Source organism: Oryx dammah, unplaced genomic scaffold (genome assembly GCF_014754425.2).
Source record: "Oryx dammah isolate SB20612 unplaced genomic scaffold, SCBI_Odam_1.1 HiC_scaffold_6, whole genome shotgun sequence".
Lineage (NCBI taxonomy): Eukaryota > Metazoa > Chordata > Mammalia > Artiodactyla > Bovidae > Oryx > Oryx dammah.
This window is the reverse complement of record NW_024070190.1, coordinates 26,869,534-26,891,973: the sequence shown is the minus strand read 5'-3', so window position 1 is coordinate 26,891,973 and position 22,440 is coordinate 26,869,534. Positions and strand designations below refer to the sequence as shown.

The 22,440-nt window shown below is 41.4% G+C and overlaps 1 protein-coding gene across 14 annotated transcripts in view; it reads right to left on the bottom strand.

Annotated features, from left to right (window-relative positions):
• The window catches only part of KCNMA1 (potassium calcium-activated channel subfamily M alpha 1), a 773,098-nt gene that overhangs the window by 327,522 nt on the left and 423,136 nt on the right, over positions 1-22,440 (bottom strand). For all 14 annotated transcript variants that reach the window (XM_040242333.1, XM_040242344.1, XM_040242341.1 and 11 more), the window contains exons 4-5: positions 1,465-1,558; positions 144-255 (exon numbers count right to left, since the gene is read on the bottom strand). In XM_040242333.1, coding sequence (XP_040098267.1) covers positions 144-255; positions 1,465-1,558 — 206 coding nt within the window. The remainder of the gene's footprint in view (positions 1-143; positions 256-1,464; positions 1,559-22,440) is intronic.

The window sequence follows — 22,440 nt, the reverse complement described above, 5'->3', positions numbered from 1 at the left end:
AACTCTGAGCGTTGTTCACACAAATCCAGGAAGGTTTCTTTCCGTGCATTCTCAGACCTCCAGTGCCTCCCAGATGCACCACCTTATATATTGCAGCCATGGCTCAGGAGCCAGCAAAAAAGAAGGGAGAGAGAGCGACTTACCAAGCCAACTTCTGTTTAAGTACACAGACACAAACACAGGGGGGACCGTGAAGAAATCTACTACAGAGTTCACTTCAAGCCAGAACCATAGCTTATCGTTGGCTGCAATAAACTGGGGGAAAGAAAAAACAAGAGAGAGAGAGAGAAAATGAGAAGCATGGTGCTGGCATGCAAACTATACTCCTTCTCCCCCATGCCCCCCAAAAAAACTTATTTACTTTTAATTGAAGGAAAGTTGCTTCTCAGTATTGTGTTGGTCTCTGCCAAACATCAAGATGAGTCAGCCATAGGTATACATGTGTCCCCTCTCCTTCTTAAGCCTCCCCACCACCTCCCATCTCTTCCCACCCTTCAGTTCTAGAAAGTTGATTCTGATGAACCTATTTACAGGGCAACAATGGAGATGCAGACATATAGAGAACAGACTTATGGACACAGGTATGGGGGAGGAAGGAGAGGGTTGGAGGAATGGAGAGAGTAACATGGAAGTATATATACTACCATATGTAAAAGAGATAGCCAGTGGGAATTTGCTGTATGACTCAGGGACTCAAACTGGGGCTCTGCAACAAACTATACTCTTTCTTCCAAAGGGTACATTTCAGTTTTTCATGGGGGCCTAGAGGGAGATGTTATGTTCTTATATCTATGCCAGTCCCTTGCTATTTCTGCCTTAGAATTTGAATCCACAGTCCTTTCTAGAGAGTGACTATATGCTCTGAGAGCCTTGGAGAAAGATCAGGGAGTACATTTTTCTGTGGTTTTCAAGAGCATCAGAGGGCAGTTTGAGTGACCTCACTTTTCTTAAAGTCTCTACTGTAAATAGTCACCCACACAGTCTCTGTACAGCTCCCTTTATAGACATGGTTTGGATAAATCCTCCAAGCCCTCAATTCTGCCAATCTACCCCCTTGATTCAACCCTCACAACTCACTGTTCTCTCAGGATTCAGTTAAGTGAGCACTGATAAACATAATTTTAAGAGCGGAAGGTTTTTCCTCCTGTTTAAGGCAACCATGCATTCGTGCGTGAATGGAGAGATGAGGAACAGCACACCAGTAAGGGTGTAATAGTCCTTTCAATCCTTATTTCTCCTGCTCAGAACAAAATTAACATATACACGAGGAAATGCTGACCTGAGGAAATGCTGACCTATGGAAAGGGCTCTCTCACAAAATGAAAATCAGAATTCAGTCTCTTGTCTCCCTTGGAAACACTGGGCTTCATCCTGCCTGCAGGAGCAGATGCTGATGGGGAATGGTCCCTAGGTACAAGACTCACACGCTCCATTGTGATACTGAGCAGTGTTGTTCAAACTTACCCGCAAGCCAAAGTAGAGAAGGAAGAATACGTTGAAAGCCATGTCGATCTGTAATGTGAAATCTTTGTAGAAATTCTGGCAGGATTCTATTGGGCTATTAGACAGGAAGAAGAGAAAAGCAAGCGGTAAATGAAAAGCATCATCACATGTTCCACATCGCTGTGCAGTGACGGTGCTTAGGGAAGAGGACAAAATGAACGTTCAAAAAAGAAAACATTTGGTCTTTGTATCCCCTGTGATCATCAAGCAAGCATTGCCAAGGGGTCTTTCCATTCAACCATACAGTCTTTTGTTCTTTGTTTTTGTCATCTGATACATGTATTGTTTCCATCATCATTCAACAGTTGAGCTAAGAATCTAAAGAGGATCATGCAGACACCTTGAAGGAAGGACAAGCAGAAGAGACCAATGAATTCCTCAATTTCATATTAACCCTTAAAGAACTGACTTCTTTCTTTGAGAGGACACAAACCTAAGCTAAAAGCAGTCCCTCCCACTCTCCAGCACATTAGAAAGGAAGTCCATTTTCAATGAAACACAGTAGTTGTGTTTTGGACCTTTTAAAAGCCATTGGTTGATTAATGATAAAGGACCAGGAGCATCTCAGGAAAGCCATGGAGGAGAGGATCCTGGTGGATGTTCTGGTGAAACTAAATATGGGCTTATATGCAGCACTCTGATCTGGGGAAAGAAGCATTGCCCAACTGGTAGAATTCAAGACCATTAAGTCAATCTATTGAAGCAGTACTCTAAGGGTTAATTTTTATTTTTTTGGCATGCAGGTTAATCGCCCTTGTGTGTGTCAAGCAGCAAATGCGAATCCCCAGCACATTCTACTTTGCTCGAGAGTAGGCAGTTCAAAAGGGTACAACTATACAAACTGGTACGTGGCTTCCGTGTGCTTTCCTGCATCAAACTGATCAGAGGATCAGAGTGTGAAAAGTCCCAAAGTCTGGGCTGGATGGGAAGTAGGAAAGCCTCATAAGCCTTTCAAAGCTGTGAATGAAAATGTATAGGACAGTGTTATCAGTAAGCCAGTGGAACCACTCAGGCCAGGAACGTCAAGAAGGTGTGGTGAAGGAACGGATAGGGGAAGATGGGGAGAAGTAAAATACTTTCCCCAGATGGAAAGCAACATGGACCTCCAGGTTGGGAGAGGGCTAACTTGAGAGGTGCAGGATGGAGGATTTCCAAGTATCACCACTTTAGAAATTGCTGTACGCAATACCAGTTAGTATAGTTGTACTTCAGTAAGGGCAATTCTTGGTTGTTCAACAGGCAGGAGTCTGTGCAGTACAGATATGCAGAGTCCACTTAAAGGGAGGGTGATTCAGTCTGTGGGACTCGCCGATCGTGTTACATGCACGGGATTTATCCATTCTTCATCTGTATGACAAGTCAAACATGCCCTTTGTCATCTCCCAAATCACAGATATGTGGAAAACCCTACAGACAAGCATGAAGAGGAATCTACATTTGCATTTACAAACTAAGCAGACTGAACGGAAAACAAACACTGCAAACCATTTGTGTAAAGGAAACGGCAAGTACTCGGTTTTCACTAAGGTAAAGTGGGAGGAAAGATAGCAGGGAATTTGCTTCCTCCAATGATGAAAGCAGGCAGGAGCAAAAGAGACTGGACACCATAGCCTGCCACTGCTCTTTGCCTGCTCTCTTACTCAGATTCAGTGAAAAAAAGGAGAATCCAGGACAGGAGTTAACAAGTGACACTTCTACAGTCCTCAATCTATGATGGAATTTTGTTTTGTTTTAAGAGCAAGACCCACAGGGTCCACAATTGTTAAGAGTTCTTTGCTACTCTAAGTGCAGTGGAAAGAAGTATATGAACTAGGTTGACCAGAAGTCCACTACTGATCCCAAGGGATGAGGAGACTATGCATATCTATACTATGTAAGCTACAGGTATGGTGTGCTACCAAAATATTGAAGAGTAAGTGGTGTATGTGTGGGTGTAGGTGTGTGCGTAAGAGTGAGCAAGAGATTGAGGATGGGGGCAGGGATCCTGCAGGGAAATACAAGTTGTACTCATGTCTTCCCTTGTGCCAGCAGTGACTTAGCTGTGCCTTATAAGCTTGTCCATATCAAGATTGATGTGTATATTACCAAGGGGAGAGAGATGTCTCAAGTCTGTTATGGAAAACCCACTATCACTTCACCGAGGCCAAACGATCACCTTACTTATTGCCCTCACAATAGTCGCTGGTGGTATATTTGGGGGTCCTTGTGAGTTCCTTAATTCCTATTAATTCCATGGCTTCTGTGATCAATTGCATAGTAACCTGGAAACACACTGAGTAGGGAAAGTATTTGCTAGGCTGTGGGAGAGAACGGGACAGTGGGGGGAAGAGATGCTAGCTCAATACCATTGAAGACATTTTGGTTCAACACAAATGGAAGCAGATAATTAAGAGAGTATAAGGAATTAGGCTGCAGCAACTAATTTCCACTGTCCTTTGCCTTCCTTGTCATTTTTGCTGCTGCTGCTGCTGCTAAGTCACTTCAGTTGTGTCCTACTGTGTGCGACCCCATAGACGGCAGCCCACCAGGCTCCCCCGTCCCTGGGATTCTCCAGGCAAGAACACTGGAGCGGGTTGCCATTTCCTTCTCCGATGCATGAAAGTGAAAAGTGAAAGTGAAGTCGTTCAGTCGTGTCTGACTCTTAGCAACCCCATGGATTGCAGCCCACCAGGCTCCTCTGCCCATGGGATTTTCTAGGCAAGAGTACTGGAGTGGGGTGCCATTGCCTTCTCCGGTCATTTCTGCTACTTCCTCCTATATTGCCCAACCCCAAAGGCAGCAATAAGAGAGCTTGATGGTAAAGAACACTATGCTGAAAAATATACCTTTACAACACCCTGATTTACAGAAAACATTGAAATCCTAATAGACCTTTCCTCTGGTCTTTCAGAATTTTAGAGAATTAATTTAATCATCCTTTTATATCATTTCTTGAGACTTATACTTTAAGCTGAAATAATAAAGGGAGTAAATTATGCTGCTGGGGCTGGCAGCTTTCCCTCTGGCTGAAGCTCACCAGTAATATGAGCCACTCTGCTAAGATGAAGTAGGAGAGAGACAGGAAGTTCTGAGACGGAAGAGGCTGGCCCCTGGAACCCAGATAGGACCAGAGTGATCAGTCTATTTTCTATCCCTCTCAGCTCTTTCCTGGTTCCCTGAGAGCCCAAGGAGAAAGCTCCTGCCTCGTTTTCTCAAGAGAGATCGGAAATGTTTATCAGGATCCCCTCTGAGATAAATCCTCTAAGTGCCTTTAGTCCACAGACTCATACATCAAAGACCACAGACCAGAGACTCTAAAGCCCCATCATTTCATTCCTCAAATGGAAACAACCCCCAGAGAAGTTCATTGATCTTATAAAAAGAAAACACAGAATTCAACAACAAAAGGGTTGGCCATACTAGCCAGGATTTATTTCCCTCCCAACGAGACTTTATCTTAATGATTAATGCTCAGTGTAGAATGGAGAATGAAATATAAACTCTTCTTCCTTTGTGTAAAATAGAAGAGTTCCTTGTCTAGAAGTTTTAGGAGTTAGAAAAGAAATCACATTTTTTTTTCTCTACAAAGGGAAGTGACTCTGAATTACACACTTAAATTTGATTGCCATTCTGATGAGGCATGCCCACATTAGAAGAGGATTTTTATAGACATGTTGCCAACAGATAAAAAAGGAAGGTTTTAAAAACTGGAAAACAACAACAAAAACACTGATCCAGTGGTAGAGCTGACTTTCTGTCAATTGTTCTTGGTTAACTAGTAACTTACTAATTAGAGGACCTAAGATGCTTGGTAAGTTGATGGACTGTTAATTACTAGGCTCCTACAGTCCATGGATCAAGCCTGGTACTAAAACTTTAGGCAAATTTGGCATTTTGATCAGGACACTATGATTGGGGCACCTTCAAAAGAACCTCAATAAAAAGCTCCTTCTGATGGGATAAAATTCAGTGTAGAACAGAGACTGAAATACAAACCTCTGTTTCCTCTTGACCACCAAGTAAGCATATTCTTAGTATTCAGATGCCACTATAGAGGAGAATGAGACTGACCAAAGGCGGAAATATATCTTTTTCTCCACCTATTTAACAATACAGGTGAAGACCTTTGAGAAGGAAGATCCAACAGTCCTTCTTGAAGACTGACTTAAGAACTTGTCTTTCCAAAGCATGAAGTAAGCAATGACTGCCTAGGTTGTTTTTCAAAGGGTAGGGGACTAAGGACAAAGTCTCACTTCTGGCAGTTGTGATGTCTGGACTATCTATCTCCAAGAAGGAAGTAATTGCCTCTCTTCTCAGCCTCTACACTGTTCCTAATGTTTTCTGAAGTCTGTTTTCCTACCTCTCTGAGCCTGGCTGCCCAAACCTTTCAAAACATTTCCCCAGCACTGTGTTTCTAAAACTTTAGCATGTACCTAGAGGGCTTGGTAAAACACTGGTGGACCCCATTTTTCAGAGCTCCTGATCCAGTGGGTCTGGTATGGGACCCTAAGAATTTGCATTTCTCAGATGCTGCTGCTCATCCAGGAGCCACACTTTGAGAATCACAGCTCTTGAAGAACTCTTCTGCAACTACACATTAGGGATAGGTGTTGCTGCTCAAGGTGATTTCCCAGTCAGACCTGAATAAAGAGGATTAAGCATTTGGGCCCATCCCTGGACAACCACCTGCCTACTACTTAATTAAGTGCTGAGATCAAGGGGTTAAAAGGAGAGTTTCAATTTCAGATGTGAACAAGGTGGGTGGGGATGGAGTGGAATTAAGACAATACAGGGAAGTAATTATTGGGTTGGCCAAAAGGTTCATTCAGGTTTTTCTGCAAGATTTTATGGAAAAACCCGAATGAACCTTTTGGCCAACCCAATAAATACAACGCCACCATGCAAGCTTCACCAATGACATTCCAATTAACAACCAGAGAATGCCTGAGGAGCACACTTTTAGTTTAAGATTAAAAGGAAAAATAATGAGGGCTGGATGGGGAGAGGTTATGGAGACTGTCATTTATAAGAGATAAAGAAATGTTAAGCATCTTAGGAACAACAGCAGCAGCAGCAGACATTCGAAATGATTTAATAAACAACTGCATGAGAGGGAAGGGACTAGCTGAGGAACAAAATAGCACTTTGGAAAATAATTTCCAACATTTACATTCTCCTCACTCTTGTGGCTAGTCCCTTTTTAAACTGGATGAAACCATCTCAATTCCCACCAGGATTATGGACCACGGGAGTTCAGGCCCACAGAACTACAGACACGAATTAATACAGTAAGTTTAATGGTTCCAGACTCTCCTCCCAGTCCCCTGTGCAATGTTGCCGATTAATTTAATTAAAAGGTGTCATCCATCCACCACTGTGGCTCTCTCCTGCCTAATGCATCAACTCCAAGTCTGACTGAGAAAAACCTCTAAAACCCAGCCTCAGTCTACGTCTCCTGTTTTATTTTCTACCATGCTCCAGGCCAAAGCTCTTCCTACCAAGAGCTGGTGCCTTCATCACTTCAGGTATGTGACTCTCATATTCCAAATTCTAACTCTATGCTTTTACTGGGAACTCTTCAAATGCTCCTTCCTCTTCGAGTTCAGATCTCAGGCAGTCTTCAAGGCCAACCAGAAGGCATGCCTTGGCTTCTGCCATCACTGAACTTTCCCATCTTGAATTCTCATGGCACTAAGAAAGAGTAAGGAATTCTAAACTGCTTTGGAATGTTGGTTCTTACTTAATATAATAATACTTGGCAACTGCGTAGAGTTTACACATACTATTGCACTTGTCCTCACAACTTGGCAAAATCAAGTAGCAGATATTTTGGTCTATTCCCCATTTTTCATACAGAGAAGCAGAGGCTCAGAAACCTATCCAAGATCATGCAGCTATGTGGTAGAGGTAGGATAGAAAATCTCAATCCCCTTCTGCCATACCACCTCCCTTCTCCAGACCAATTGCAGTATCCTTGGAGAGGAAGAAAGAAGCATAAGGCATAGTATCTGCCATCCACAGGGCCTGGCATGAAGCTTATATAAATCAATAGGAGTAGACAATGGGGGTGTGACTGATTTATGGAGGAGGTAAAACTGTCCTAGAAAAACATGTATGTGTTTGTGGAATGTTCTGGGAAAATTCAGAGGAAGCTCAACTGTCCAAACTGTATCTAACCCTCCTCTGTAAAGACTGACATGTGAGATATTACTAATCCCCAAAAGGCCTTCCTGGGACCCTGCACAGTCGTGGTGTCATGGAGCTTGACCTTAACTGCTGAGGTAAGTTCCTCTGCTTATAGAGAAATAAATCCAATTTTCCACAGTCTTAAAGACAGATACCTCAATTTTCTCTCAGCCTCTCTTATTCTAGAAGAACAAGAATGTATACAGCAATGGGTGATAATCCTTAGATACTGTTAATACTTCTAATCATAGATTAGACAACGAATAAGTTTTGCATTCCATTCAATCAAAATATAGAAAAATTACATCATATAGTCATGTATATTAAGAAACCTATCTGTGATGAAGAGGGAGTAAATCTAAGTGAACTGTGATTTTTTAGTATTGTTAGGATATATGGGATAAGTAAAATGCCTTGGTTTTCTTGCCCACGAAATAGAAATAAAAGCACCCAGCTAATCAGAATATTTGAGACCAAGAAATTTTAAAAGGGAGGCCAGATGTTACAATATACTCCAAATTAGAAATCAATGTAATTGTTCATATAATTTTCTGTCTCACAAGAGAGACCTAAAATCCATCCACCATTGAGGCTCTCTCCTGCCTCATGCATCAACTCGAAGTCTGGCAGAGAAAAACCTCTGAAACCCAGTCTCAGCCTATATCTCTAGTTTTATTTTCTACCATGCTCCAGGCCAAAGCTCTTCCTGCCATGAGCTGGTACCTTGGGTCTCTTGCAAGAATTTTAGGTCTCTTGCAAGCTAATAAAAATAGTGGATTTTGTGAATGGTATAATACTTATTAGTCAATGATAAAGCAAGAATCTTTATGTAGAACATGGTCTTCTAAATTAGACAGCACCTCAGGAGTGCCCAGGTCTTGAATGGATGCAAGTTGAAGGCTTTCTATCTGTTTGCTTTTCTCAGTGTCAAGGCAATTGCCTTGACAGAGCTATGCACTTAAGAGCTAATCTTTCCAATTTTGGTGCTTTGGTGTTTCTACTGGGTGGGGTACGTATTAAGTAAGTTGTGTAGTTTTCATGAGTTTAACCATACAGAAGTCGACCTGTTCTGTTCACCATCATGGTGACTTTATCATCGAACATCTTGAAGTTGTTATCTTCTAAGATATTGTTACTGTTGATGGGTAAATGTGTTCATTTATTCGTTCATTTATTCATCAACAGTAACAGCAATAATAACATCAGAATAGGCCCTTTGTTTCATCTTAAAACACTTTTCTTAGATCTTGCAATAGCTCTGATGTGCACAGAAAACATTTTTTGTTACTTGCAGTACTGCCGTACCATGATCTCAAGCCAGCTGGTTAAATGGCTTTGTTGGGAAATCTTCGGTTATGGGTTTGTATCAATCAGCCTATTAATCTTTCTGACAGCAGCAGGCTTCTAATTATGCCTCTGCTCAACTGATGAGATGTAATCCAACAGCCACAAGCATTTGCCTCATTAGGGTCATGTTGAAATGAATTGGAACAAATGGAGAGGTAGTATATAAACCCTCACTACTCGCTGAATCCTACATGCTCTGTCTTCTTGAGCTTTGAGTGATCAGAGAGCAGTAGACTTCAGAGTGGCTGTACGGCTCAGGGTGCCTACCTTAATTATTAGCCCTAATAATTAAGCATTCTTCTAGGAGACAAAGGATGTGACACAGATTGCTGATGGAGAGAACAAAACATGTCAGTTCCTTACACACTGGATTCTTCAATGAAACACACAGACAATTTGTTTTCAGGAAACCCCTGTCACTTTCTTATGGAGCTCTTCTGAATTTTCTCAATATGCTATCTGAGTTTAGGTTTTCTTTCTCATCTTCATCTCTCCCGTCTTCTAATCCACTAAAGCACTTAAATAAGTAAATCAGAAGTGAAATGTGGGCATTATAAATTGACTTCAAGAGTGGTTAGCAGTTGGGTAGTTTCCGACTTCAACAGAAGAGTTAAGATACCAACTCTCACTTGCTAGCCGTACAGAATGGTGAGCGCATGATCTGACCTCTCCAAGCCTTGGTTTTTCTCATCTGTAAGCTGGATATAAGGCACAAGCCTCAAAGGTTGTTGTGAGAATGAAATCAGATGAGTGAAGACTAATTACTGAACAAGTGATAGTTATCTTAAAAACAAAGATAATAGTAATGATGATAATAAGAAATGTTTGTAGAAAAATGCCCCAAAAGGCAATTATCCAAATGAACAAAAACAGACAGAATTAGTTATTTCACACTCTATTTTTTTTGTATCTGCTTTATTACCTCCTTATCAGGTGTTGCAATATAATTCAAATGCCCAATAGGATTTGCAGTGAGCTGACATCTGGTGTGATTCTATATATTACAACATTAACTTTGGGTAACATCAAAAAAAAGAAACACCGGGAAAAAGATATTTCCATGAAGGCAGTCATACAAGTCTCATAAATACTAAATAATTAACCAAGATTTCCCAGCATAGAAGACCATGAGTCACTTTAATAAGGGGCCATAGGACATGTGTATTCTCCTTTTTTCGGGTCTTGAGCAGAGGGAAGAGTTTCATTTGCCTGGATGGTTTAGTATGGATCTGGAGGAAAGGGAGGGGGCTGAACCAGTCACAGGTCTTCTGAATATCTCTTCCAATTCTACGTCCATAAGATTATGTATTTCTTCAGTGCTGGACTCTCGAAATGATATCCAAGACAACCTACCCACTAATACTTGTTTTCTGCAGCTTATTTACAGACTACAATTATTTCAATCACAGTTGTTACCAGAGTGGAATTACTATTTGTCTTTGCCAGAAACTTTTATGTAATAAATCAGAGTTAAGCTACTGTGTTAAACAAAGTCTTGCCAAATGAGCACTGCCTCAGTTTTCACCGTACTGTCTGAAGAGGCTGACTGAGTGATTCTTACTCCCTTGTTTCTCTGCCTCCACTGACTCGAGTCAGCTCCTCTGCAGTGAACTCTTACTTTTCCGGTAGAGGGACGTGATGGAGTCCATGACTGAAACAGCCCTTGGTGCACAGACACTCACACACAGATACTGTGAAACAGAGTTCTTCGAGGGCTGGGTCAGTGAACCACACTCAGGCGTGGGGTGGCACCTGTGGATGGGCACACGTTCGTGCAGGTATCCACAGCCTTCCAGAAGCCTGTCTGCTCTCTACCCAACTCCAGCTTCACTCTGGGACCATCCACAACACCAGACAGCCTGGATGAGGTGATTAGAAATGGGGAGAAGAAAGGGGGAAAAAGAAGTCCCAGGTCTTCATGGAGAAGAAAGAATTCAGACATATTGCCTGGCCCAGGGGAAAGGGGATGGTCAGTAGCGCCTCTGACTCCTGGAGCCCTATTCCGCTCACGTCTGCAAAAGCTTAGACTTGAGGAAGGAAAAAATGAGCAGCCATCCCACCACTGCCTTCTGCCTCCAATGCCTTTTTTCTTTTTCTGGGTGTTAAACATTTCAACATCTTTTAAGAGGCCCATAAACAATCATTTCTAACTAGTAATAACCAATCATCAGCTTTGAGACACTGGGGAGCAATTGTCTGGTGTGCCTGCTTCTTGAAGAGAGAGCAAGATTGAAGAATAGCCTGGGATAGTCTCAAGGCACTTCAGCCTCAAGGTTGCCCACAGGAGAAACTCTCCGGATTGCCAAAAGTCTTCTAGAAAAAGCATGAGCCCTCTATTTACAAAAGCTGGCTCATCAGGGCAAGGCTGAGCAGGTGGGTTGGGATTTCCACAGTACAACAGGTTTTGAAATCATCGTGGAATCTCTTTGGGCTATTATTGGATATAGACTTCAAAATTCTTCTCTCTGACCCTTCTTCTTATATTTGTCTTAGACACTTCTTGGTCATTCATTTGTTTCCTACTTATTCAGCTTATGCCATATGCTTCCATCACTATCTTCCTCCCTGACATAATCCTGATTCACCTGGACAGCCTGACCTTGGCGATGCCTCCTTGCTATGGGTCTACCTGCCAGGATTAGGGTGGTGAAGCCTGTACTGGGTACCAGCTGGCAGTCTCACTTGATACATTTAATAAGGGTGCATGAAATAGCTCCCTTTCCTATTCTCTTTGACAAAATTGAATATTCTGTCGGCAGCCTAAAAGAACTACTACAGTTTCAACCCTGCTATTCACCCCAGCCACATCAGGACCCAAGCAGAGTGGCAAGCACTCCCCTCAGTGGTTTCATTCAAAGGGCTACCCTGATGAAGAATGCCAACACTAAGGGCCTGCCTGGCACTGACTGTTGGCGGTCCAAGGCCCTTTGGGGGACAGTAATGAGAAAAAATAATTATTTAAAGAAACAGCTGCCCCCTTTACCTGCAACTTGACTTTGAAGAATAGAAAACACTGTCACATAACATCTATCCTCAACACCAGGACCCTGCCATTTGTTAAAAGCTACATATGGATTTTAAGTGATACCAAAGGATAATGATGATAGCTTTGTTTCTGACATCCTGAGGTGTTTTTTTTTTTTCTCTTTCATTTGTTTTTTGGTGTTTGATTTTTAAGAAGACACAGAGAAAGACCTGGTACAAGTCTTTCTGACATCTGGCATACAGAACAATTATACCTTTATTACAAGGAAATAAAATAGCTGTGTCTTAGCTCTGTCTTTGGCTGACAGCTGAGGCATGAAAGTTTCGCAAGTATTCCTATTTAGGAATTTTGTTGAGAGCTCAGCAGCCTCACAGCCAAAACGGAGAGTCTGAGATGTTGCCGATTAGAAGTCTCGAGTCTGCTGAGTACAAAGCAAGAAGAGTCACTCCTTAGGAATGTTATAAAGTGACCTGGGCCGTGGAGACCAACCTCTCCATAGAAGTTGCCTTAGAAACAAACCATCATCACTAACAAGGAAAATGGTAACTTGTTAAATCCCATGATTTTACAACCGTATCTTCAAGTATACACTCTTTTATACTATCCTTAACTACTTCATGAAAACAACTTATCTCTTAGAATATTTCTTTTCCTTCATTTAGTTTTCTTAGCATTGGAAATCACTTGTTTATCAAAATAGTCCTCCTCATGCCTCAGAAAAAAGAAAAGCTCTTTCTATCCTATCAATCAATGGTGTCTCCATGATTTTGGATCCAAATTTAGTAAAGAATATCATGAATGACATGTTCTATGGGGTGAAGTTTCTTTTTCCTTCCTTCCTTCTGCAGGTCCTCTTTTCAATTATATTGCTACATCTTCAATTTTTCCTTGAGAATTGTTTTCCCATCACTATAAAACCATCTATGGGAAGGACTCAGGAAGACCCTGGAAATCTGATTCCTTACAATCTTCTCCTTTGTCTCCACGAATGGACCCACTTATCCTCACACTGTGTTGGGTTTCAGAAATTCTTTCATTTTATCCAGAAGCACTGTGGTTTTCAGAGAAAGAGGAATCAGCCTCTTTGCTGAAGAACCTAAAAGGAAGGATCAGTTGTTGCATTTACAAACCCCCAGATAAAAGCCCTGGGCAAGTGAGAGCATTTCAACATGCTGGGGGCAGCATCACCTGCTCTGCACAGGTCTGTCTGCACAATAATACCATCTAAGCTCCTTTCAGAAAGGGAAATGCCTCCATTCAAAGGACCTGTACGCTGGTGACCAAAAGGACATGTTGTGAAATTCTAAGCCAAGCCTATTTATATAGGGTGACTAGGATATGTTTAATAAAATAGGAGAAAATAGAAGTATGGTAAGAGCTTCTATCTACTAAATCCCCCAGATATAAAGAACTCACGATTCATGAGGGAAAACTAAAAACAAGATACAAAGCCTTCAATTTTGTGTTACTATGACTGCTCAGCGCATAGTTTTAATCTAAGGGGTGCCGCCAAGCTAGTACTGCCAAGAGTCTCTAGGAATTATTATTCTTACCCTAGGATTATCAGAAGTCTGCTAATGCCCACCTGTCATCCTACTCAATTTACAGCCACTGTAATCTAAAATGTCTCTATTTATATACAATAACAAAAAACTCTAGTAAGAAAACAGTTCCTGACAAGTACGCTTTATAGAAGTCCATTCTGAGAATAAAAGGGAGTAAAAAAGAGGAAACAAAACATGCTTTTTTTAAAAAAGAACACATTTAAAGAAAGCCCTAAGGCAAAATATATTTCAAAGAGAGAAAGCAATTGCAATTACTAATTACTAATGCAAATACAATGTCAACATGTTTCAATGGCTATGATCATCCTTTGCAGTGCTACCAGTTCACATCTTTTAAAGTTAAATTAGTGGTATTCCTGTTAATATAATAATCTAAGAGAAAGATCCATGATCACACTCCCCAGGACATGTAGCTTAAGAGGTATTTTTTAAATTAGGTATATAAATTTAGATCTAAGCAAAAGATTAGATCTAAATGATTAGATCTAAGCAAAAGCAAATAAGCTAACAGTCTTCAGAAAGATGTGATAAGGTACTGTAACTCTGGTCACTTTGGGCACATCTGTGCAGAGGTGGGCATCTGTAGGACTGTAGGTAAAATGCTATTTGGAAAAATGACTCTCACTTCTAAATTCCTTGTCATTAACTTTTGCTCAGCCTATCCTTAAACAACAGCAGATTCATTTCTCTCTTTCCCAACTTTCTAGGCTTGATCTTTTAATGGACTGAGTGGCCTTTGTGATATCACAGCAAACTGGGGGCCCTCAATGATAGGCAAAGAGAATCTTAGATCCTAGGACTTTAGTGTATCAGAATGTTCGCCACTTCGATTCCATGCATGCGCCCGGTGCTTACTACATTCAGGTCTGGGCCTGGCGGGGAAGCAGGTGACATGCATGGGCAGTGCAGGGAAAGGATCTGGTTAACCTGGAGGCGGCAAACCGAAAGGGTGAGGTTGCATCATGCAATGAAAATCACAGCTTGGCCTTAGCTGCCATGCAGAAAAGACCTACATCAAAGAGTCTGCAGTGCGGCTCCTGGGTAAGAGTCGATATGAGAGAGGTGAGTTACTTCAGCAATGAAAGACACAGGCAGAAAAATGTTCAAACCACTCTAAACAAAACACTGTCCAGAGCACTGGCATTACACGCGAGGAGAGGCAGCTCTGGGGCCAAGGAGGGGACAGACAGAAGGGGGAAGGTGGGGACAGAACTAGTCGTTACTCAGATGAGATGGTGTCCCTGGCCCACCCAATATATGCAGATCTTTTTATAATGTATGTTGCATTGAACAAATAACTCATTGGACTCTTTAACATCATCCGTAATTATCAATTCAACACTTTGAAAATTCAGGAAAAGCAAGGCATCGGTTACATGAAGATACACACCATAATTTCCTGGGTTACGGTTTGTTACAGATGCAGAGCTGATCTGGTCAGATAAATATAGATGGTTAAGTGCCAAAATCCTTAACATACTAATTACAGAGCTCACGGTGACTCCCAGTGTGAAGCATATCGAAGGAACCCATCAGTTATGAAAACTCGGGTAGGTGCAAGGGTAGGTAACCCTATGCTACTATGATCCCCGAAAGCTACCTAAGAGCCTGACTTTAAACCCACTCCTGAGGGGAGCAGTCTTTTCATCATCTCAGCATGCACGACAGGTCAGAAGTGAGTTCACCCCATGTGTACCTTGACCACTTCACAGAACCTTAGTTACAGGTGAGATTTCCTAAAGGTGTTTCTATCAAAATCAGTTGAATAGCAAAAACAATAAAACCAGAAGTTTAAAGTTGCTTTTAAAGAAACAAAAATACTACTGACTCAGCAGGGGCCTATTGTGCCCCTCTCTGATATCAAGGCCACAGGCGACAGGAATGATCACGGACAGACTGAACACAACCCAAAGGATGGTGCAATCTAGCCCCAACTCACACTTTCTCTCTCCTGGTTCTGACCAGAAATAGTACTCCTCTTAAAATGTTCTGCACACATGAGCTCAAACTTCACCTTCCCTGCACCTGTGATTACAGCCATGAATGGGCAGGGCATGCCCTCAAACTCACACACTCAGAGAGAGCTGGACATCCGCCAGGATCCCTGGAACGTGTGGACGGATGCCGGTAGAAATGAAATCCATTTTCCTCCCAGCACCTCTCCTCATGCCTCAAGGTGTAGCTGTTGCCACTTGATTGCAATTGATTCCCTTTTATTGATTACAAACGTGAACATTTAAGTTGAATGTTTTCAAAAAACACTACAGTTTTGAACAAAACTATAAAAGTCCGTACATTCATTTGGCAATTTTCTCTGAGGTTTTCCTTCTGTGGCCTGCACTCTGCTGGTTCCAGGGACACAGACTGATATTCTCTGAAGTAACTGCTACCCGGCTCTTAGCAGACACTCAGGAAATGGTCAGGTACAGTTGGGAAGGCATCGGAGTGGGGCAGCCCCTGGACCATGATCTCATTTCAAAAGATAATGTGATAGGTCTGTGTTCTTACTGTGAGTTTAGCTAATCATGTTTTCTTTTTCACAAAGTCTGAGGGCAGAGGGTTCATTTTCTTCATATTAGCATTTGTATGCCTGTCCTGGCTTCATGGAAACTCCAAATTAGAATGAATGTGGAACAAATGAAAATCCACCAGACAAGCACGATCGCATGGTCACAACAGTATATAAACAAAACATGCCTGTTTCTGCTTCATCATCTAAGAGTACTAAGTCCCCACCATCCTTCTACAAGAAAGTTAAGTGAGCATCGAACATTCTGGTAACTTCTAAAGGGAAAGTATACTATCAAAAGTGGTATTTTCCCTCTTGCTGTCTTGACTCAAACCAAAAGAAAACTACACAGCCCCCTCCCCAGAATTAATATTCTTGAGCAACTTTCTGAGAAACCAACTGGAAAATCACAAGAGATAAGAGCTCCGACCAATGTTCCCAAGTATCTTCCCCAGCAACTCAGTATCTCTGCCTCACCTGCTCCTGCCCAAACCTGTGTTCCAGCCAAGAAGTAGTGATAACTGTGCCCACGTCCATATGCACCCATCCACCTGTGGTATCAGGTCACCAGGACACAGTGAGAAGAACTTTTCTGCAGATAGCGAGTTTCCATACTGATCAACAGAAGTGACCAAGGTTTTATTTGGAGAGGCTAAGAAAATGATTTAAACAAAAACCCACATATACCGTATTCACAAGTAGTGAACTGAATTACAATAGTTTTTAGTGGGATTTTAAACCTCAATCTGCCATTTTGAAACAAGTACCATTTTAAAATTCATTAATGTGACCTTATGAAAATGTTGGTGTATATTTTTCAATTTATCGATCTTTTTTTAAAGTTTGGCTTCTCACAATGGCATTTCTTTGTACTGATGGAAGAATTCTGTATTCTTACTGGAAAGGTTAAAATATAAAAACATGCAATAAAATATCCTCAAACTACAGGAAAAAAAAAGTGTTTCTAAAAACCAATAGAAAGGTAAAAAAGGTACTTTGTGAGTCAGCAATATTGTGCCGATGTCAGTTTTCTGATTTAAATAGCATACTCTGGCGACGTAACATACAGTACTCAACATATGGTACTCTCATTGGAGGAAATGTGTGCAGTAACTTTGCATTGCTTTTGCAACTCCTTGAAACTATGTCAAAATCAAGTTATAATAGCAAAATAATCAGTTATTTTTGGTTGCTTACATTTATCTCACCCAGGTGTCAGGCAGGTATTCTATTTATGGTGATCAGTTCAGTTCTTTTGCTCAGTCATGTCCGACTCTTTGCGACCCCATGAATCACAGCACACCAGGCCTCCCTGTCCATCACCAACTCCCAGAGTTCACTCAAACTCATGTCCATCAAGTCGGCAATGCCATCCAACCATCTTACCCTCTTTCGTCCCCTTATCCTCCTGCACTCAATCTTTCCCAGCATCAGGGTCTTTTCCAATGAGTCAACTCTTTGCATGAGGTGGTCAAAGTATTGGAGTTTCAGCTTCAACATCAGTCCTTCCAATGGACACCCAGGACCGATCTCCTTTAGGATGGACTGGTTGGATCTCCTTGCAGTCCAAGGGACTCTCAAGAGTCTTCCCCAACACCACAGTTCAAAAGCATCAATTCTTCGGCCCTCAGCTTTCTTCACAGTCCAACTCTCACATCCACACATGACCACTGGAAAAACCATAGCCTTGACTAGACGGACATTTGTCGGCAAAGTAATGTCTCTGCTTTTTTAATATGCTCCTTAAAAATATATATATAAACTGATTTCTTTAGAAGTCATTTCTTTGGCACCTGTTATCTGTGTAGTAATGTGTTCAACTCCAAAAGATACAAAAGAGGTACAGGAGAAGCTTGCAATGCCCATCAGTATTAACCAGCTTTCTCCCTTTCTCAGAGGAATATGAATTGAGGCAGAGATGTTGTTTATCTACTATGCAAATATTCACAGACGATCCCTCAAGACAAAATCAACTGTCAATAAATATAGGTCACTAATGTGATAAGGAAACTCCTAGATTAACCAGCAGGAATCTCCTCAGGTAAGCAGATGTTGGATGACGAGCTTTGTTGAGTGATGCTGCTGATGCTATGATGATCTCCCCTTATTTAAAGCTGCTCCTGGACTAAGCTATCCTTTTGTTTGTTCTTTTCATCCTCATTTCCCTTCCTGGAGCTCAATACTTCCCATACTAAGGAGCCAATAATGGAGACCTGCTTAATTATGGTACAAGGTGATATGACGAGATCAGTTCAGTTCAGTTGTTCGATCATGTCTGACTCTTTGTGACCCCATGGACTGCAGCACGCCCCACTTCCCTGTCCGTTACCAACTCCAGAGCTTGCTCAAACTCATGTCCATCGAGTCAGTGATGCCATCCAACCATCTCATCCTCTGTCATCCCCTTCTCCTACTGCCTTCAATCTTTCCCAGCATCAGGGTCTTTTGCAAGGAGTCACTTCTTTGCATCAGGTGGCCAAAGTATTGGAGCTTCAGCTTCAGGATCAGTCCTTCCAATGAATGTTCAGGACTGATCTCCTTTAGGATGGACTGCTTTGATCTCTGTGCAGTCCAAGGGACTCTCAAGAGTCTTCTCTAACACCACAGTTCAAAAGCATCAATTCTTTGGTGCTCAGCTTTCTTTATAGTCCAACTCTCACGTTCATACATCACTACTGGAAAACCATAGCCTTGACTAGATGGACTTTTGTTGGCAAAGTAATGTCTCTGCTTTTTAATATCCTGTCTAGGAGCAAGTATCTTTTAATTTCATGGCTGCAATCACCATCTGCAGTGATTTTGGAGCCCAAGAAAATAAAGTCTGTCACTGTTCCCATTTTTTCCCCATCTATTTGCCATGAAGTGCCGGGACTGGATGCCATAATCATCATTTTTTGAATGTTGAGTTTTAAGCTGGCTTTTCAACTCTCCACTTTCACTTTCATCAAGAGGCTCTTTAGTTCCTCTTCACTTTCTGCCATAAGGGTGGTGTCATCTGTGTATCTGAGGTTGTTGATATTTCTCCTGGCAATCTTGATTCCAGCTTGTACTTCATCCAGCCCAGCATTTCACATGATGCACTCTGCATATAAGTTAAAATAAGCAGGGGAACAATATACAGCCTTGACGTACTCCTTTCCCGATTTGGAACCAGTCTGTTGTTCCATGTCTAGTTCTAACTGTTGCTTCTTGACCTCGATACATATTTCTCAGGAGGCAGGTAAGGTGGTCCAGTATTCCCATCTCTTGAAGAATTTTCACAGTTTGCTGTGATCTACACAGTCAAAGGCTTTGGTGTAATCAATAAAGCAGAAGTAGAGGTTTTTCTGGAATTCTCTTGCTTTTTATATGATCCATCAGATGTTGGCAATTTGATCTTTGGTTCCTCTGCCTTTTCTAAATTTAGCTTGAACATCTAACAAGATCAAGAGATACTTAGATTTTAAAAAATAACCTAAAACACTTTAAGAATGAATTTATAATTGTAGAATTATAAAATTCTAAATTGCAATTTAGAAAGAGATATTTTGGAGTAAAGGTTTTTGCAGAATCCTCCAAGTCACCCAAGCGTAACTATCCACTCTATCTATCAAAATGATGTTGTCCTAGGTAATTCTGGAAGTAAACTCAAGTCACAGTAAGGCAGTAAAGACAGATCCTTAAAACATCAATGACTTTTCAAGAAATATGTCATCTGTTTTATCTTTCTAAGATGTTTTCTCTAAAACAAAAGAAAAATAGAGAAACGTGCAAAGAATAAAATCTCCTAGAACTGAAGCCTCACAAACCAATATCCAGGAAGAGCCAAATCAATCCTTCCTGAAATAGAAGACGTGGCCCTGCTGTTAACCTAACACTGTTATTACCTGCAGGTGGTTTGGGCTTATGAAGCGTCTGAAACGTCCATCTTTCCCTAGTTGTTTAAAAGACAAACAATCACAACAGCTCAAACTGGAAATAAATGAGTTATTCAAACCATTCCCTGAGGAGCCAGAAGCTCATACTACGAAGAAGGTAGTTAACTTAACTTAACTGTGTTATATATATATTTTTAAGAATTTTTTAACCAGTGGAAGACAGAAGACTCACAGAACTATCCAGCATCCATAAGAATGAATGCCAGCTAAGAAAGAATGCTCTGGTGAAGTCAACTTTCTCTTTCATGCCTGTGCTATTCGCTTGAAAACTCTTTCTCATTCACCTTGGAACACAGCTGAGTGGTTAACTCCTCCAGGAAGCTCTCCATAATCCTTCCCTCACCTGGAAGGAGGTAAGCCATTTTCTGGGTTTCCCGTGCTTCATGGGTGTTTTCACTGTAGCACTCCTAACTCACTCAGTGGTCATTCATTTGTTTTCTCATCTCTCTCCCTTTTTTACTATAGATCGTGAGTTCCCTAAGAGAGACTGTGGGGTCATTTTTTGCATCTGTGTTCCTGCTAGCAGAGTGCCCAAGAAGTAGGCCCTCAACAAATGTTTAAGGAAGAGGAGAAGGATAGAGCAAAGAAATGGAAGGATCTGGGGACAATTGATCACAATCCATTAGCACCTAGATGAGTTGCCAAGCCTTCTAGAGAAATCCCAACCTCTCACTTGACTTTAAATGGGCCCAGAGTTCCCATATGGACTGAGAACTTGATAGTACAACAATAACTATGGTAGCCACGATGTTACTGCAATGCCTAGTGGATGCAGTATCCACAAAAGACGAATTTATGGAGGCCTTCCATGTCCCACGAGAGTTACAGGTTATCTCCCCTAAGATGTATAAGGAGATTTTAAGCCTTAGAATGAGAATGGTCTTGGAGATAGCAAGGTTCACCACTCAGTGAGGCCAACTGATCCACTGGCCAAAGCTCCAAAAGGGACACAGAAGATTTTGAATCCTATAATGGGAAGGATCTCCACGGGGGCACTTGATTTCTCGGTGTCACTTAGGCATCCCAAAACGAAATGCCTAATGCCAGATTAAACCTCATTTCTCTCAAACTAATGAATTGGTATTTTTCTCTTCATAGAAGGATTGTGTTCTGTCATAGGGAGGCCAGGATGGAAAGAATACATAGAGATGACTGGAGTCTCAATTCATTATTCTATTTTTTGTGCTCTAGATTAAGAAGGTGTTCCAAACTTGGCATGAGCATATTAGCAGCATAAACTGAAAATCTAGAGATGTCAATACAGGTCACTCTGTCTGATCCACTTCTCTAGGAACCCAGTAAAGTGTTGAAGTAACAACAGACACAAATTGAGGATCTCCATAAAAACACAAAGTGGGGGGTGGGGGGGGCCAACAGTTTAGATGAGGATTTGAACCCAAAGGGTGTGTTTGCAAACAGATCAGTCTTACTGGATATGCAACAACACGCTCTGCTGCTGCTGCTAAGTCGCTTCAGTCGTGTCTGACTTTGTGTGACCCCACAGACGGCAGCCCACCAGGCTCCCCCGCCCCTGGGATTCTCCAGGCAAGAATACTGGAGTGGGTTGCCATTTCCTTCTCCAATTTGTGAAAGTGAAAAGTGAAAGCGAAGTTGCTCAGTCGTGTCAGACTGTTCGCAACCCCATGGATCACAGCCTACCAGGCTCCTCCATCCATGGGATTCTCCAGGCAAGAGTACTGGAGTGGGGTGCCATTGCCTTCTCGTAACAACATGCTCTACTATTCAAGTAATGCTGAATACAATGCATTCTAAACTTTGAAAAATACAATAACATTTAATATAGTCTTACATCAATGAAGATGGGGCCTATCACAGCTGCTCCGCAATACTGCACATCTGGTAAAGGTCCACTTAGAGACTGTCTCTGAACCAAGTGTTCAAATCATTTAACATTGACTTTCCCTTTAATTTGTCCTCTCAAATCAGCATATATTTTGATGGACAGTTCCTTCCAGCCATGACTCTCCCTGAATAGTAAATTGATTTTAAAAAATCAGGATTATCTTCTAAAATTATATGAGATTGCTTCCCCCCCAAAAAATTAAGCTGTCACTAGCTTCTGAAACATTGTGCTTTGTGTAAGCAATTCTAGAGACAATCTGTAGTTATGCGTGAGCTAACAGTAGTGAAGCAAAGATATGATATTCATTTATTATGAGCAGCAACAAAATTCGATGATTCAAAACACCACTTTGGTACAGATAAAACTATGAACAGCATGATATCATAGTGTGAACAGAGCAAACACAATAAATGGATCCATTTGCAAATGAGCCAGTTCCACCATAAAGAGGGAGAACACTGGTTTAATTTCAAGCTTAAAAACAATCCTATTAAGTATAAAATACTTGTCTGCATTGAAAAAAAAAATGTGTGTATGTATGTGTGTATGAGTGCTAAGGCCATTATATTAGAACAGCATCACCA